Source organism: Linepithema humile, chromosome 1 (genome assembly GCF_040581485.1).
Source record: "Linepithema humile isolate Giens D197 chromosome 1, Lhum_UNIL_v1.0, whole genome shotgun sequence".
NCBI classification, from domain to species: Eukaryota; Metazoa; Arthropoda; class Insecta; order Hymenoptera; family Formicidae; genus Linepithema; species Linepithema humile.
This window is the reverse complement of record NC_090128.1, coordinates 27,343,257-27,362,042: the sequence shown is the minus strand read 5'-3', so window position 1 is coordinate 27,362,042 and position 18,786 is coordinate 27,343,257. Positions and strand designations below refer to the sequence as shown.

The 18,786-nt window shown below is 40.5% G+C and overlaps 2 protein-coding genes across 4 annotated transcripts in view; one reads left to right on the top strand and one right to left on the bottom strand.

The window, feature by feature from the left end:
* The window catches only part of LOC105668531 (protein amalgam-like), a 63,684-nt gene that overhangs the window by 6,926 nt on the left and 37,972 nt on the right, over positions 1-18,786 (top strand). The gene's annotated exons all lie outside the window — the stretch shown is intronic.
* Positions 1-18,786, bottom strand: part of LOC105668529 (protein Wnt-4-like) — a 42,395-nt gene that overhangs the window by 10,557 nt on the left and 13,052 nt on the right. Inside the window, exon 2 of the mRNA XM_012360956.2 lies at positions 1,829-2,009. Within this exon, the coding sequence (XP_012216379.1) occupies positions 1,829-2,009 (181 nt within the window). The remainder of the gene's footprint in view (positions 1-1,828; positions 2,010-18,786) is intronic.

Below are 18,786 nucleotides of genomic sequence, written 5' to 3'. Positions count from 1 at the left end.
GCCGTCTCTTAACGGGTTTGGTCGCTCGTTAAAAAATTAAACTTTGATAGTTGGATTGACATATGAATATTCATGCGATCCTTTTGTCGGTAAACTTACACTCGGAAAAACAGGTCCACGCTGTCGGCACTGTTCAAAGAGATATCGTGCTTCGAGGTTCTCTAAGTTTACCTAAGTACCCAGATAGATTCTTAAATGACCGCCTTCTTTCCCCTTTACTCCCCTCCGCGCGCACCCCCGACAAGTTTTGTGCATTAGAGGAAGGCAAACGCGATTTCGAGATGAGAACGTGAAACATATAGCGTCCTGTTCGTTTTGTCACAAACGCGATGCCGAAATTAAGCCGCGCGATGCTAATCGGAAAACAAATTATGCAGCTTAAGAGATTTGTACCTCTTTATTGTCATAAGCGCGGCGATAAATATTTGCATTCGAATGTCACATAATATGCGACGTAAATTTCCATCGTAAAAGCGAGAAAATTTTCTTGCCCGCGAAAGATGTGAAATTATAATTAGATTTGCGGAAACATTTTTTAATTACATAACAAAACACATTGGAATACAATAATCGTAAATGCTTAATTTCTTGTGATTTTAATCGTTTGGACCACCAAAATAGCAATAAGCAATGTTGGAACACTGACACGGAGGATTCGCAATTTGTATCACTCTGTAATTTTGAAAATTCCTCCGAAATTGAAGTCAATCTTGGGAAATTATCGGGAACAAAATTATGGCTGTACGGCAGTAAAATGTATAATTTCTTCACGATTTCTCTAGAAAAGTCCACATTATTAATCATGATACGTAATCCTCGCACACCGCAGAAGCGAAATGTGACACACACGAAAAACTTTCTCAGAAACGATTTGAGAGATTCCGGACAAACGTGTGATCAGCCGGCGAAGGTCCGATACATTCGTTCGTCACGCGGTCGTGGGTCCCGCGAATCGAATTAGCCGGATGCTTCTCCGGGCATTAATCCGAGAAAGAGAGAGAGAGAGAGAGAGAGGGAGAGAGAGAGAGAGAGAGAGAGAGAGAGAGGGGGAGAGAGGGAGAGAGAGAGAGAGAGAGAGAGAGAGAGAGAGAGAGAGAGAGAGAGAGAGAGAGAGAGAGAGAGAGAGAGAGAGAGAGAGAGAGAGAGAGAGAGAGAGAGAGAGAGAGAGAGAGAGAGAGAGAGAGAGAGAGAGAGAGAGAGAGAGAGAGAGAGAGAGAGAGAGAGAGAGAGAGAGAGAGAGAGAGAGAGAGAGAGAGAGAGAGAGAGAGAGAGAGAGAGAGAGAGAGAGAGAGGGAGAGAGAGAGAGAGAGAGAGAGAGAGAGAGAGAGAGAGAGAGAGAGAGAGAGAGAGAGAGAGAGAGAGGGAGAGGGAGAGGGAGAGGGAGAGGGAGAGGGAGAGAGAGAGAGAGAGAGAGAGAGAGAGAGAGAGAGAGAGAGAGAGAGAGAGAGAGAGAGAGAGAGAGAGAGAGAGAGAGAGAGAGAGAGAGAGAGAGAGAGAGAGAGAGAGAGAGAGAGAGAGAGAGAGAGAGAGAGAGAGAGAGAGAGAGAGAGAGAGAGAGAGAGAGAGAGAGAGAGAGAGAGAGAGAGAGAGAGAGAGAGAGAGAGAGAGAGAGAGAGAGAGAGAGAGAGAGAGAGAGAGAGAGAGAGAGAGAGAGAGAGAGAGAGAGAGAGAGAGAGAGAGAGAGAGAGAGAGAGAGAGAGAGAGAGAGAGAGAGAGAGAGAGAGAGAGAGAGAGAGAGAGAGAGAGAGAGAGAGAGAGAGAGAGAGAGAGAGAGAGAGAGAGAGAGAGAGACAGGCCGGGGACCTCCGGTCCGCGACGAGATAAATACCTGCAGGACGGATGGCGAGCGGGAGCATATTGTCTGTTGCTTGGCGGTCAGGTGCGCGTTCTTGCAGTTCCTTTCAGCACTCGCCGGGCCGATCACACCCGCGCCGGCGATCTGCGTCTGCGGATCGACGCCGCTCCCTTGGTTCGTGCCGGATGCTAGCCTCGGCTCCAGCCCCAAGTACCTAAAAAGCAGAACACGCGCTTTGTAATAGCACAATGACCGTTATATTGAGTAATTAATCTAATTAATTCTCGCTTGATCGCACACGGGCTAGGTGCGCCACTAAATGATGGGTCACCGCCGGGGTGTTGAACCTACGCGTGCTTGTCTTTCTAGATTTACAACGATATAATGATATCTCATCTATAATGAGTACACGACACTACCGGTTTTAAATTATTACATAATTATCGATCGGAGAGATAGACGAGAGAAATGAACAGCCGTATTTAATGAACGGTCTTCGCTGAGAATTTACGCGTACCGTTAAAATGTGATCTTGAACGAGCGCGTACATCTTTCCGCGAGCAAACGTCGCGAGCGCCTTAACTACCGACTCGGATTTTGATGGCAAAGCCCACCGTTGGGTCCAAGGCGAGCCGGTGCTGTCCGTTATCGGGAGAGCTCGGTGGCCGACGTACTATGGATCATCTTACGGAGCACGATAAAATATCTTACAACGATACACGCGGCGACTGGAGCGCAAGCTACCGACACCACGAGAGTATACTCTCCTCGCCGTGACGAACCACCTATAATTAGAGCAGGTATTCGGGTGAAAATTATAGAGGGGGAGAGGACGAAGGGCCCGAGAGGATGAGACACGGAGGGTAAAACGCGCGGGCAGGAGGGGGCTGGGAGGGAACACAGGATGCGGGGAGGACGAGAGAAGCCGTAGCCTCGTCGTAAAGTCAGCAAGCCAGGAAAGCCAAGCAAGTGAGTTTAGGCTCTTTAGCTAAATTCTCTAAAACCACTAATGGTCTTACTCTGATTTACTCCAAAGCACCGTCGTTTATATTTTTTACTAATTAACCGAGAAATTAATTAACGATTATACTTATCAAAGCCAGATTTTTTCTAATTCCTAAATGTTTAATTAGAAATGAACAAGTCAACTAATGATAGCCAAATAATTATCGATTTAATTGTATATTATTAATAATTTACTATTAATATTTTATAGCATTTTATACTATCTTAATTTTAATAACAGATTTAAAATATCGATTCAAGATTGAAAACATAGAGTTGCAAATTTTGCGAATTAAATTTCAGCGAGGCGAACAAGTAATACAAAACCGTATTCTAAGTTAATTTTAGCAGCAATGTACGCTAGCTTTAAAGTTGGCTAAGTTAATTTTGCTTCCATGAAATTTTAATTTGCAATATTCTATCTGCTGAATATATGAAATTAATTGTTTGAGCGTCTATGATACTTAATCGTTCGATTCTTTTATCTCTCAGCGCGTGATTGTAATGCGTAATCGTGTTAAATCCAAGCTCGGATTAATTTGCTGATAATTGCGCCGGCGTCTAACAGCAATTTCGTTAAATGTAAATCGACCAGACAACTGCCTCGACTCCTTGCTTCGATGCCTCGTAAACGCCGAGCGATCTCGTTCTCCTAAAAGCCTCGAACGCGTCGGCTCCGCACTATTTTCAATTCTTTCGGCTCGAGGGGTTCGATTAGTAGCACCGTGCGGACACGGGCAACGCTCGTTTACACGGTAAATCTTAATGAGAATCGAGGGTGTGGCTTTAGGGTTCGGAAGCGCTCCCAGCCGCCCTTAGGGTACCAACGAGAAAGAAACGGTGGTTATGGTATATCGATGAGAGAGCGAGGGTCGCTCGAAAAGTGGCTAAAACGTATTCGCCATTTGCGTATGCTAATTAATGTTACCGATACTCGCAATAACCGAAAATGTTATTGCGTTCACGCCAACGCGTTCTTGTCGAATATTTTTTCCGGAAAACTAATTGTACAATGTCAGATTTTGTCACTTAATTTCTTCACACTGTGATAATAATGAAAATAGAACACATTCAACTTTAGATTAAAACAACTTTCGAATCGACGACACCATAATTAGATATTAACTTTTCAAATGAGAACACTTTGTACGCGCAATCACGTTTAGCAGTCATTAAAGTTTAACATTAAGGAGCGCCTTGACAGGGGTGTAAGCGCTTAGGAGAGATCGCGGGACACGTTGTAACCACTTTATCCGCCGACCGGTTACTTTCGTTCTCATCCGCCGGCCGTTTTCTAAAGCATCCGTCAGTCGTAAAGGAGCCGATGATAGTTCGTCGAGGGTATAGCTTTCGTAGGGACTCCTAGCGACCGCGCGTGTAACGTTTATTATTTATTTGCGTCCGAGAATACAGACGGTACCGGCATCAACAGTCAGCGGGGCTCGTCAAGGCTCCGTCGTAGTCGACTAGCTATTTTGGTTTGTTTGCATACGGTTTACGGCCCTTCCGAGAGCGCGTTTTACGTGGATACTCAACGGCGCGATCCTACCCCACCTCTTCGGTGTTATCTTGTGTGTACTCGGAAATCGTCATGCCGCTCCTCGTAACCGGGATTACTTCCGCGAGATCGAAGCAGGAATTTCTAACAGACCGCGTTCGATCTCGCCGCGACGAGCCGGAAGCGACCCGAAACCCGCGCGTTTCTGCGGTTGCATCGCGAGAAGCGGTTGTTTACGATAAGGATGAGCCTCTCATCAAATATAACGTCGTGCCATTAAATAGTCGATTTTCATCCCGAGAGCGATCAAAACAGTCCGCCGATATTGCCGTCAATGTAAAGCGAAATGCGCGCTATTTCGCAAAGGTCGCTGGTGAAAAGAGATATTCGGCATCGGTATCCGATACTCGTACGTGTATTTGAGTAAAAGTGTCTCCGGACTGTCTTAAATATGTCTGACTATTAAGAAAATAACGCAGAAGGGAGAAAAGATAGCAATAAAAATATTGTCATATCACGTCTTTCTGAGCGATTTTAAGTCTAACAACTTATACTGAGCGTTACTAATGATAATATTAAATTTTATTGTTAGTTCCAACACTTTTAGACTCACTTTTAGACACTCATCTTTGGTATTGTTTCAACTGCTTCGAAACTTTCCCGCTTTATTGGCTCCGTTCTCCGTAGTTCTCAGAAATGCCATTACGAAACAATCTAGACATGCGGTAGTAATCAACGACATCGTAAGCGGAAGAGACTGATTGTTTGGGTATCTATAGTTTTGCGGTGAGCACTCACAATCGATATTGGCCGATCGGTTAAAGCGGTCAAGGACGTAACAGCCGGGGAACGAGCGATGGGACAACCATCGCTTTCTGCTTACGATCTTTTGTCCCCAGAAGAATTCACTCGCGTTGACTGAAAAATTTTTTCTGATTATTTTAGAAAATTTCTATTATAACCAGTAATAGTTTTACAACATTTGTACTCTCAGCTTAATTTTTCACTTGCATTAATTTTTTAATCTTCATAAAATATTTTAAAGTTTTTAAAAATTCTTTCGCGGTTGAACAAAATTTATCATAAAATGTATTTTACGATACGTTACTCCTAAAAAATGTAAACCACGTTTAAATTATATTTTTATTATCAAGAAGTTTTTAATTAAAGACCATTTCAAAATTACGCAAAAAAATAAAGTGGAAAGGGTTAATGCACATGAAGAAGAAGAGAAACTCGGGTACAAAGAAGATGAGGGTGGCATAAGGTCAGAATAATTGCACAAAGCACCGAAAGAATGAAATCCATATTCAGATTCGCTTGATGTATCCGGTATAACCGCGACGAAGAGAAACCGTCGAATGGTTTTCTCCTGTCCTATTCACGTCCGGAACGAAAAGAGAGCTTGGAGACAAGAGCGAGACGGGAGGAGAGGCGATCCCGTGGTTCAACGACGAGACGGCGAAACAACTGCTTTGATTATTATATTATTACTCGAAAGCGGTATCGCGTTGCCGTCATAACCACGTCGGGGCCGCGCTTTGTTCGTGTGACAGTGATAGGGCCCATTTATGTCGAGAACACTCACTCACAGCCGCCGATATAATGGCCGGATAAATCCTACGAAAGCCTACAATACGTCGTAGGTACCGTCTCGTCGGTATTAACTCCCCCCTCGCCCCTGGAGAACAGCGGGGGTGAGGCAGTGAGGGATACATCGGGGCGGAACACGAGACGCGCACCGCCGTTAAAGCGAGCGCCGGCATCGCGGTGCCCCCGAAACTTTGCCTCATTCTAATTAGTATCGATTACCGAAAGGAGAGTCCCTCATGCATCCGCACGTACATACATACCCCCGCGATCTCACCCTCGCTGCTCGTAACAGCAACGAGCGAGGGGGACCGGTGGGGGATACGTGTATATTCGCCCGAGGATATTTGCCCGCGGTAATTTTTCGACCGCGTCAACGGATTGACTTGACCTCCGTAGATCGTTGGGAAACTGCAGTATATACTAACGGGGGGGAGGGAGGGGGGGTAGACGACAGAAGGAGATTATGACCCCCGTTCGTAACATTAAAGGGATGCTAATTAGGGTGGTTAAAATACAAATGTTGTCGGTTGTGCATATAGAGAATCTTTTTTTTAAAGCTTTTAATAGATTGATATTTCGAATTAATTCTATTAATTTGCATCTGTCTTGTAATTTTTTTGCTCGTTTCTTTTGTTCGCTAAATATAGTTTTTCACTTCAACGCATGTTTTTAATATGCATTCTTAGAGACGCAGCTGTATATTTGAGAAATTGCAAATATCTTGAAATTGACTGGTTCTGACAAATTTAAATTCTCATAAAAATTAAGATTTTATTGAACGCTGTATTACAGAAAGCTTAAAATGGATTCGCGTTATCAAAACAATCATTATTTTCCTTCTTAAATTTGTGAGTTGTATTCTTCTAGAACGTTTAGTTACGGAATTTATGTTTGTCTATTTATCATAGCTCGCTCTGTCATCAATTTTAAGCGTTCTTTATCCGTCCATGATCGATTGCGATAGAAATAAAATTTTTATGATCAACTGATACGCTAATCGCCCTGAATCAATCAACGTAGTGCAAGATGTGTAGCAACGCGAAACATTTATTCTGCAAAAGTGCTCATTATTTATCCACCCTCCTTTCGCGTCTTGAATCGCGTAAACAAATGCGCGAGCGTGCAGTGTGTCAGTAAGAGATTGCTTCCACCAGGCAAACTGCCTCCGAAGTTCGTGACAAGGAAACGTTGGCAACGGTCCCTGTTCGTGATGAGCCCCGGACATGTTATAGAGAAGCTTAAAATATGGGAGCCATATTTTTTCGTATGTGCTTTATCGCAGCTTTAAGCTTTCGGGATTAGTCCGCGGAATTAACTCGATATATCTGAGCCTAATCGACATTTCCGATCTTTTGAATATATAAATAAAAAAATAAATTCTAGAATAAGAAATCCGATTTATACATCCGGATTATACAAAAAATTTCAACTTTTGTATAAAAATTACTTTATAATTATATATTTATAGAAATTTCAAAATATTTCGCAAAGTTTTTCAAGATTTCATTCGTATACGTTGAAAATAAAAGATAGTAATTTTTTAAAGATTTAATTATTTTTAGATAATTTAGGTGTATCGATAAATAAGCACAAATCCTTTTGTAGACTGATTTTTGTAGCTTTCATTAGGCAGTGAAAATAAAGCATGTTTTACGTCCGCACGTCGTCTATTGAAAAATCCGTCAGACGTCGTCACCGATAAATATCGTTTCGATAAATCTTTCTCGCACGAGGTACATCAATCTGGCTTACGTTCTCGGACTCAATACGGATATCCTCATAGCCGTAGTGCGAAAACAGTCCTCCCCCGTGTTAGTTCAGGCTTTCGTTGCGCCGGGTTAAGGGTCGTTCACGCGTGAAACAAGGAGCCGGCGAGTGCCCCGGCAGGATCTTAACGCTCGGTTAGACAAATGTTGTCGGATACCACGATGGTTGCATTAGCATATTGCGCTGCTGCGATTTGCATTTCAGGATGCTGGTGGAATGGGGGAGTGTGTGTAGGAGAGGTAGGAGTTACCCGTTTCTTTCCAACTGCAGCCTATTACCGAAAGTAAATAGAATACGTTACGTGACACGTGGTTATATCACCAATCGAGATAAACTCGTCATTCGAATTCGCATTCATCAATGACAAAGAATCGCGATTACAATGCCAATATTTTTTAACGATTGATTTGTCGACTTCAAAAATAACCGAAATGTAGTGTCATTTGTAGATTCCCAGGTAGCACATGTTCGTTTCAGAAACGTTTCACAAATGTTTCTTTGAAAAGTTTTATAACGGTTCCTAAAAACGTTTCACCTTGGTTAAAATGTCAATCCGAAAAACGTTAAAGAAACGTTATTTTTCCGACAAAAAACGTTTAAGAAACGATCAAAGAAACGTTTTTTTATCCATGCGTGAAAAAAAATGTATTTTGTCTCACGGAATTAACAAAATAATACATTCATAATAATAAATTCCATTTTAACTTAGACAACGTAATATCTCAAAAACAATGCGTTATAAAAAAAAAAAAACAGTTTCAAAAAATGTTTCCTGTTATTATTTTTGTAAAAATTAAAAATTTTTTAAAGAACGTGAAAAAAACGTTTCTTAAATTATGGTTTCATAAACGTTTTTTATTGCTTGACGGTTAAAAAACATTAGATACATACAGGAAACGTATATGAAACGTATATGAAACGAGCATGTGCTACCTGGGTTCACTTTATAAAACGCAGTGGTACCAATTTTTTTTTTTTTTTTTTTTTTTTATTAAAACATTTCCATAAATAAATAATAATTAAAAAATGTAAAATAATTAAAATCTTTTCTCTCTCTTAATTGTAATTTTAACGGAAAATAAACTTTAGACAGACATGTTTCTTCTTCTTCAGAAGATACAACTTAATCTTGCGATATTTGCACCGTGAACATTGCAAAGAGAGTAAGAAATATCGACACGAGGAAAATGCTGTAACGAGCGATGTAAGCGAGTAATTAACGCTAGGAAATCAGAGAGTACCATCAGGCGTGATGAGGCGCCACGCACGCTTGATTTGCAGCGTCTGTATGATAGACGCTGCAGGCGACTGAAAATAAATCAAAGCATTCTCGTAAAGCGCTTTACATAGAGGCCTTCATTTCAAAGCAAAGAAGAAGAAAATGTCGGCAATTCTCCATAAATATCCCACTTCTGCACCTCTCTCTAGCTATGTCCGAAAATAGTCGAGTGTCCGTCGAGCATATCTCTATAAGTATTTATTATAAGGTGAGGATGCGTAGCCGATCTAGGTTGAAAGGTATAATTTTGCGAAGATTATTCAAACACTGCTAAATATGTTATTTATGTGTGTTAAAGAGTCAATTTAATAAATTAAATATTAACTCCACAATTGCATATTGTTAATATTATAGTTAATGTGTTAATTCGATTATTCTTATTACAACTATAAATTTATTTATAATATATATATATCTCATTTTCAATTAGTATTAATTATTAATTATTAATTATTAATTATTAACATATCAAAATTTGGATTGTAATATTATAATATCTCTAATGTACATAAATAATATATTTTGCAATTTACGATAATTTTCGAAAAATTTGCTCTTCAAATCCAGATCTATATTTGCAGATAATTGTAGTAATTTTTCCGATAGTGATCGATCATCGTTTGAAATCTTGATTTTATCTTACGAAAAATTAATTTTTTCCCTTCACGATTGTAAACAGCGTGAACACTTCCGCTCGTAGGTATGATTTTACCACTCATCTCGCGCGTACATTGGTTATTTCTGACGCACGTTGGTACGTCGATCCCTGGTTGCGTCAGAAGCGGTCGTAGGATCCGGCATATACCTCCGGTATTCGCGCATCCACGCGCAAATCATTGCGGCGCGTGTGGGTGTCGACGAGGCATCGAAGACGCGCAATTCATCGCGTGCGCTCATGTCGCGAGGAAAGAGTCGTTGTCTTGTTGGTGGTCGTTAATTCTTGTCGCGCGCGTCCTACCGCTTTGATCACGCGAGTATGCTAATTGCTGCTCGCCGCCCACTCGTCGCGAGAAGAAGAAAGAGAGACGAAAAGCGACGAGAAAGAGACGAGGAGATGAAAAATCAAAAATGAAATAAAGGAAGAAGAGAAACGATAGAGAGGGCGGAGAGGAGAATTATGGTTTATGGCTATCATATTAAAAAAAAACGGCGAATAGATTAGTTATTTCAAATTGGAGAAAATTTTATTTTAAACGATATACTATTTTGACAATTTAAAACTACTATTTATATTAAATATATTCAATATCACATATGCATGTGTAATAATAAAATATTCAGTGTAAAATACGATCTCTTAAAATTTAGTTGACCAGTTTTTTCATTTTTAATTAATCACAATTAAAAATGAGTGGAATTAAAATCGTGGAATTATTGTGTACATCTTGTATATACAATACAACGCAATTTATCACGATTCATGCAGATAATTTATTGAGAATATTACCAAAAAAATTTGTGCACATGCGTTTTTTTCGGAAACAAAATATCGCTTTTTTTGCGCAAACGAAATACTTTTATCAAGATTGGCCCTGTTGAAACCAGAAGTGAAAGATCGACTGGAGTGGATGGCTTTGGCACTCTCGACACTGTCGTTTATATACGACCGCGACGTGAGACAACGTATACACAGTATTTATTTTCTCCCGCATATTCGTCGTACGTGAAACCGCCATTCATACTTCTCCGCTCTCTTTGCTCGCAGTGTATACGCATGTATACACTCGCTAAGAAGACAATTATCTCACAGGTAAGCTCACCTGTGGCGGTGCGCTTTGTGCTGTAGCGGTTTCACGCCGCGTTCCTCAAATCTTCGAAACCATTTCGTCGGTACGGGCTCATTATTGGCTTATGGGCCTCACACACAGGCGGTATATCCGATATATTAGACCGAGCTCGAGCGTAATCTCGAACGGACTTTCTCGCCGTATTGTCTACCTATTGTGTAGAGTTTCGCATGGGAAGACACGAGTGAAAAGTATCGAGATGTCGCTCGAATAACTTCAGTCATTTAGATTCTGAACAATTTTACGCCTTATAATAAATATCTATTGGAATGACTTGAAATAAAAAATTTTTCAGTTTAAAATCTCTTGCAATTTTTTAGAGATAGTTTATGAATATTAATAGGTATAACATCATTGCAATAAATATCATGATGCTCGATATTTGAAATCTTCGGTGTGAAAGCTTACGTTTTGACGGGAATTGCAATAAAAAGACTTGTTTACGAATATTCCGCATCACTAGAGCAGAATTATTCGAGTTGTTTAAAGATACTCGCGGTAATTTCAACGCACGAAACCGCGGCCACGTCACACTTTCGATGTGCAGTTTTTTGTTTGTCGGAAGGGATCAAAGAGCGATGCAAGAGTACGCTGAGAGTAATCGTCGGCGACCGAGAAGATAACTTTTGCGTGTACAGCCGCGCTCGATAAATCTCCGGAATATTACTCGAATAAAATGTAAACATAAAATAAAATAATATAATATCGTAAATCACGTATACATGTGTCAACTTAGAGTTCAAAGAGATTTGAAGCGGCGAGGACTTTGAGATTGATTGGACCTACGAATAGACGCTCGAAATCGCGTGTACAAAGCATCGCGAAATTTATCATGTATTTAGTGGTGAAGCGTGTGCGAGCATGCAATCGTTAGATCATACAAATATCGTACACAAGTGCGATATGTACCAATGTCATTTACAAAGTGTTTCAGAATCTCCCGATGTTTTCCCGAAATTCTCTAAAAAAACTTAGATTACATTTTTGCTTAGTGAACATTTTATGTTATCTCGTCACTCGTAGCAAATTTTCAATTTCTACGGCGATATTTCTATTTATATCTCTTTTCATATCTCGCGATGTACGATGAGTTGCAGCGAGATGAGAAATGCCGAGCTTCGCGCAATTTGCATATTTTGAAAGCAAAAAAAGTAGTGTTTTTCACAGACAATTTTCCGGTCGATAAGCAAATCACAAGCGGATGATTGAAATCAGCATGAAATATTTCCAATGTCCTGTCGAGCTGATAGAAATGTACTACTGAAAAGAGAACTGCAAAAAAAAAGCACGCGGCGGAGATCAAATCAGGAAATCTGGAACTAAAAAACAGAGAGAATAAGAGGGCGGGCGCGCAAGGAGTGGAAGAAAGCGCGTAAGAGACCTTCGGCTGAGACGTAAACATAGGTACACGGGCCATTGAGCCCCCCGAGCTAGTACATGAGAAAGTCTGATTAGCTCTCTTTCGTTTCTTATTGGAAAACTTTCATTGCGGCTATGTCGTCGTGTCGGGGAGGCAGGAGCCACCGGGAGAAATTCCATCTCAACGGAAGCGGCTCAATTTAGCAGAAAATTCTTTATGCTTTCTCCCAATTACCCCGCTGTTTACCCTCTAAACCTCGCCCGCCCGCGCCGCGCGTTCGCCCCCTTCCTTATGTATGGATTTTCCGCTTATTAAGCCATTGTCTCGCGTGCTCCCTAACCTGAGAATCTAACCAATCTGAGCCCGCAGAATCAAGAGAGATCGCGTTGTAATTTCTTGCCGTTCCGTGAGTGAAAGCACAAAATAACGAACGCGGCGATTATATCGTATTTAGCTGAACAGTAAATAAAGCTTGAAAATAAATTGAGACAACCGTATCTTCTTCACAAAACACCTTTAACTAACGGGAAAAGTGATTAATTAGTGTCATCAGCAGGAAATTTGAGAAAAAACATCCGTTTTTGTCAAGCCATATAACAATAAAAGTTAAAAGGTTGCGGCGAACAATGGACGAGATAAAACCTTTTCAAAAGTTTCCGTCCAGGTAGAGCCTCGAAGCCTATCGGTATTTTTATGGTTGATGGGACACACATCCGGTAATCCTAAGACGCCTTGTTATTACCCCGTACGCTTTGTGCTCCACGTAAAGTACGAGACACGATAGAGATACGTTCTCGAAATAAAAATCCGCCGTAGGTCGCGTAAACGTACGGCAGCATCACGCGCGCCTAAATGAACGCCCTCGCGTTTGGCCGCGTCACTTCAAAGACGAGATTTTTCGGAAGCGCGCCGTACGTTATCTTTGACGGTCAGCCCTCGCGGACGAGTCAGAGACTGCACGCGAAGAACGGATGCAGCCGTACGGATGTGTATACCACGTGGGCTTTTTTTAAAAAGGAGAGTCGAGCAAGCCAGTTCATTCTTTTATCTTCCGAGGTAACTCGTATTGTAAAAAAATTACACTATCCGGTTCGTATAAGGACTAATTTTATCACAGCGGCTAAATTATGCTACTTTACTTACGAATTTTATGGATAACGCTGCGGCGTTTTATGCAGCGGTAATTAGACACGAGCGATAAGGAGACTGATTTATTTTTGCTGTAAAAAAATATGCACGCAAAATTCATGGAATTTGTACGGTGTTGTTTCGCGTGCAACGATTCATATATTATGATCCATTTTTTTATATCGTAATTTACGATCATGCTAAACGGCCTACTTCACGAGTGAATTGCTCTTTCGACATAATAGATTCAGGCTATCGATTTCTGCATTGTACAATTTCGACGTAATACAATAGCAATTTTCCCAGCTGCGTGTATAATTCGCGTTCGCGAATGTGATGCTTTACCGTGATTAATAAAATGCAGGTAAATAAGCAAACTTTAAGCGAAAAATATGTAATAAACGGTATACATTATTGCGTGGCGTACGTTTAAAATGGGTGTATTCAAAGCGGCAGTAAATCTTTCGCAAGTGCTATCGGTATTCTTTCAACAATGTTCGCGGCCCTTCACGTACCTTACTCGACGAGTTATCGTATCGGTCGATCATTCGCGTCACGCTCGATCGCTCTCGTTCGATGATCAGTTTCATAACGTAGAGTATCACCGCTGTCGGTTAAATTACATTATAATTCGATTTGATCAGGTCGTGGTTAATATTTTTTCATTTATATATATATATATATTTTTAATATGATATCGGCGTTATTCAAAAAACCGTGCTAACCATAATCGAAAATAAAAATTCTAAATATATATTACAATTAACTTGAACATTATTTACAAATATAACTTGAGTATCAAACGACGCACTGCAAATTAGTTCTATACCTTATTTCAGAGAGATTTTCTAAGGCGTCAGTCCTAAATGCGGAGTCAACATAACTTTATCAGTAGGTTTCGCACGCGCGACTAAACGTGTCGCACGAAAGCCGGAGCACGCTTAAGCGTGGCTTCGGTCGTACAGCGTACGGCAAGAACAACGTATGTCGTAGGCACAGCCGAGGTCACGCAGCCCCGGTGTGCTCAGTGGAGACGCGGCATTTTATGGTGAACGCGTTTTATTGCTCACGGTTGCTGCCGCGACCGAGTAGTCGGCGACGTTCAAAGGCCGAGGTGGAACAGTAAAGGCTAGTTTAACGGTGCTAACAGCGACCACAACACGAAATGTATTACTATACCACCGGTGCGATCTTTGCCGCTCCCTTCACCCACCTCGCCCGTTCGCACCTTCCTGCTCCCGCGTGTCCCCTCCTTTTCCTCACGCCCTCGCCGTGCGACGGGTCCCACCTGACATCCCTGTCGATAGCGCGATAATTTACAACCACGCGTGAGTTTAATTAAATTTTCCAGCCGGCCGCAAGTGACTGGCATCCGCCCGTGCGCGCGCGCTTCGGAAGGAAACGAGAACGCTGGAAGCGCTATCGCGAAAAGCGCGGACTTATGATAATTCATGGAAAGAAAAGCAAAAACGTTGAAAGGATGACTGTGAATTATCGCCACTTGGCGAAAGAATAACAGCGTTTTCGATTTTGCATTTATTCTCTCAAACGTAGAATGCGAGACGTCCTATGTAGAGAAATGTGCTGATTTTTCATTTCTGCAAAGTGAGAAGTCAATCCTTCATGGATATAACAGGAAGGAAAACCGAAACAAAGAATAAGACGATTAGTGCAGTTCTCGGCGACGTCCGTGCAGGAAACGAGTCTGGAGTTTATAAATAAGCATCGTTTACGTTCGCGCGCGCGAGGGACCTGTCCGTCGGGGATTAAAATTGATTTCGTGTTTATGAGATGTCGCGGATATCTTTCTGCGCGCGATTTCTCTCTGCGTTTCTCGTCGCGAAGGAAGGGTCAGGAGAAAGAAGGAGAGAGGACTTACCTTCCGAAAATAGCCGCGATTTAGCCTCGGCTTTAGTGTGTTATTGCCGATGTGCTATGTAACCGAATTTAAAATGACGTGCAACCCGAGTCGAAATTTAGCACCTATATTGAACCTTAATCTTTTATTTTGAGGTAGGCATAAGAGAGTCAAAGTAGATGTTATGCATTGTATCGTATGTATATAATAGCACCTACTTTGGCGCTACAATATGTCCGAAATTTCCTTTTTTCCTGCTAAAGCTTCAAAGTAGGGTTTAGTTAAAACCCTCCGTTGACCCGCTTTAGGCCCTGAAAATATATAGATTCCTTTTTGCCAGCACTACTTTTATGATATTATCAAGAAATTCTAATGATTGCAAATGTTCACAATAAAGAAAAATACTAACTATAATTTTGATTAACGATAATTTTTAATAGCATACAATTTAAAAATATCATTAATCAATACCATTTAGTTGAATTTTATTATCTTTTGAAAATTTGTAATTATTAGAAATTTCTTGATAATATCAAAATATAATATCAAAATTCAACTATTGAGTATTAATTTCTAATATTTTTAAAAATTCTATGTTATTAAAAATTATCATCAATTAAAATTATATAGTTAGTAATTTTTTTTATTATTGTGAAGATTTTTGCAATCATTAGAATTTCTTGATAATATCATAAAACTAGTGCTGAAAATCCATATACCTTTGTGATTATATTAAAAATATTAAATTAAGATATTAAATATAAAATAAGATACTAAAAACATTACATAATATTTATTGAATTAAATATTATTTATTAAGTATATGTAATACATATAGTTAAGAGTATATTATTAAGTATAGTTAACATGCGTTAAAACAAGTTCAGACAGAAATATTTATACAGAAAAAGGTCCAAATTAAGACTGAAACGTTTGATAATATTGTATCACTTAATAAAGCAATAATCAAAATACAACCACATTATGCATATTGCTCGTATAGTTTTTCATTCTTATTTGAATTTTAACGAGTACATCTAAAATAGTTAACATTTAATAAAAAAATTAATTTAAAAAAATTTTTTTGCGCTGAATCTTTTTCAGATATCATATCACTATTTTGAAGAAGGAAACGGAAAGGTATCAATATTAATAAAAGTTGGAAATGCAACGAATTAAATATTTTTCTTTATGATTAAACATTATAATAACTTTTATAGGTCGAATTTATCTAGTATATATATATATACTAGATAAAAGTTCGAGGTTTAATGGAGGAGTTCTCGCAGTAATACAATCTATTTTGTGAGGCTCTATAGGTTTAAAGTAGTATTTCAACATCAAATTATAGGAGATCAAGTTTTAAAAGAGGAGTTCTAGGTTCTAATTCCGTAAAAATAGGTTCATATAGGCTGTATGAGCATTAAAAGAGACGCTAAATTTCGACTCGGGAAATCAGCACCGGTTTAATCGATCCTCTTTTGACTGCCTTTTTTTCAGTTATTTTTATTTGACGAGATTTGGAATTTGAGGTATGTCAGTCATACCTCGGATTATGACGTCGGAAATGAGAACCGTGGGAGCAAATAGGTGCGGGCGATTCTCGGTACGCCCGCTTACACTGCTTTGTCGCACAGGCGAGTCTTTATCAACGAAACCGTTTTACTTGGATAAAGCAGGCTTATAAAATGTGGTAAATAAACGATGTTGCATTATCTAACGATAATTTTCCTCAACCGGTCATTCACCGGTGAACCTACATCATTATCATTCGCGACAGTACTTAGAACATTGAAATTATCTAATTATTCAAAAGATACATTCCAATAAGCAAATATAGACAAATTAAAGAAAGATGAAATTAAGATTGCACATAAGAGAAATCTCGAGAGTTCCATTAAAAGCGTTCGAAACAGCGAAAGATATCGAAAATGAATGGGCAAGCGGATTCCCAGAAAGAGTCGTAAAACATTTATCTGAATTGTTCTCGCGGCAAGTTTTTACGTAATAACAAGATAATAAGTACTTTGCTCCTTTTCGATGATATCGCCGTTTAAAATTCTGAAAGAAATTGTAATATTTCCTTATAAGGCATCGTTAATCTTACTTTTATACTAACTTTTGTAACGTTGCAGACAAAAAGATGGAAAGATTTTTTTCCAACAAAATAAAGAGCTAAAATCGCGTGGTAAGCTGGTCTCCGTCGCGTCGTTGGGCTTTTATTAACGTAATATTTTCTGATAGTATTACACTCGGAGTGTCGTTTTCGGGCGATTTCTCAGATCCTATCCAGACGCAATAATAAGATGTACTTGACGATCGATTTCCAGACGGATAGATATAATTTCGCGGAATCTGGCGTGGCAGAGATTTTATCGGCGAACAGCTTTCCCGTGGTAGAGATTGTAGGCAAATGTCGATGGCGAGATTTCGCGGGTGTTTTGGCAAGATGAATCGATCGATCCGGAACGCTCACTTTCATTCCTTCTTCTCTTTTTTAGTGGTCTCCCGTTTTGTTTCGCCGTCCTGCCGTCGCCGTTCTCTCGCTCCGCGTTTCACGTATCCTCCCCCCTCCCCGCATCACCAATAAATGGGAATCGTTTCCCTCCTTGCCTGGCATCGCCAGCGGACCTCGGGGAGCGAGCGAGCGAGCGAGCGGGCGCATGCTAAGCTGGAAGAAGCCAATCTCAGAAATGAATATGACTGCTGCAAAATTCACAGAACAATCCGCGGGATGCTGAATGCCGGCTTGTTTGTCCGTTTGTTTACATGCTTAGTTCCGGTCTCATTTATATGCACGCGCATCATAGTCGGGAGTGTTGCTACCGGTCGCGCGCGCTCGCTCGCTCCGCACACGTGTAAAACCGACACTCGTTCGTTTCGGCGAAAAGCTCGCCTTCGCATTCGTATGCGGTTCTTTCTGACCAAATAAGTAATAAAGCATACGGGGGTCCGCGCGAGTCAACACTTGGGACTGAAAATGCTCGGTGAAGGGAGCAGAGAGTTAGGGGTCAAAGGACGGAGAACGTTGCGTTACGCTCGCGTTCTGCTGCGTGTGCATTATTCTTCTCCGCAACGAAGACATTTCACGTTGTGTTACACCATTAAATCATTTGGATTGTTCGATTATTTTACTTTGGATAATTAACTTTATTGTCGTACGATATCACATCTTTATTGAATAAAAATTATCATCCGTATTTGGAGCGCGACAAAAATAGCTGCAAGATTTAAACCAAGTAAAAGATGAAATAAAAAAATAGTCTGGTTCAAACGTTGGATATAAATGTATTACATGAAAATTCCGTAAATATCTAGATTATTTAAATACGAACCGCGAATGTGATATTGCGAACGACAACAGCACTCGAGAACTGGCAGCACTCCGGCAAATTTGATCGAAATTCAAGGAGCACCTTGGTAGCAGCGAGAATGTTGAAACTAGACGAGGAGGATGATAAAAGCAATGCGGCTAGTGAGCCAAGAGGCAGCCGAACGAAGCAGAGAGCGGCGGATCCCGTGGAGAACATCTGTGCGGGAGTACCGGTAGTGGTCCGAAGAGATTGTTCGCGAGACCGATACTTAGAAAGAGAAAACAAACGAAATTTCGAATCGGTCGAATGATGCATAATGAAAAAGGCGATGTAGGCACTGGCGGAAACAATTGGCGCGGGCGCCCATTGGTCGGCCGGACTGAAAAAGGGGTTGGATTTTCG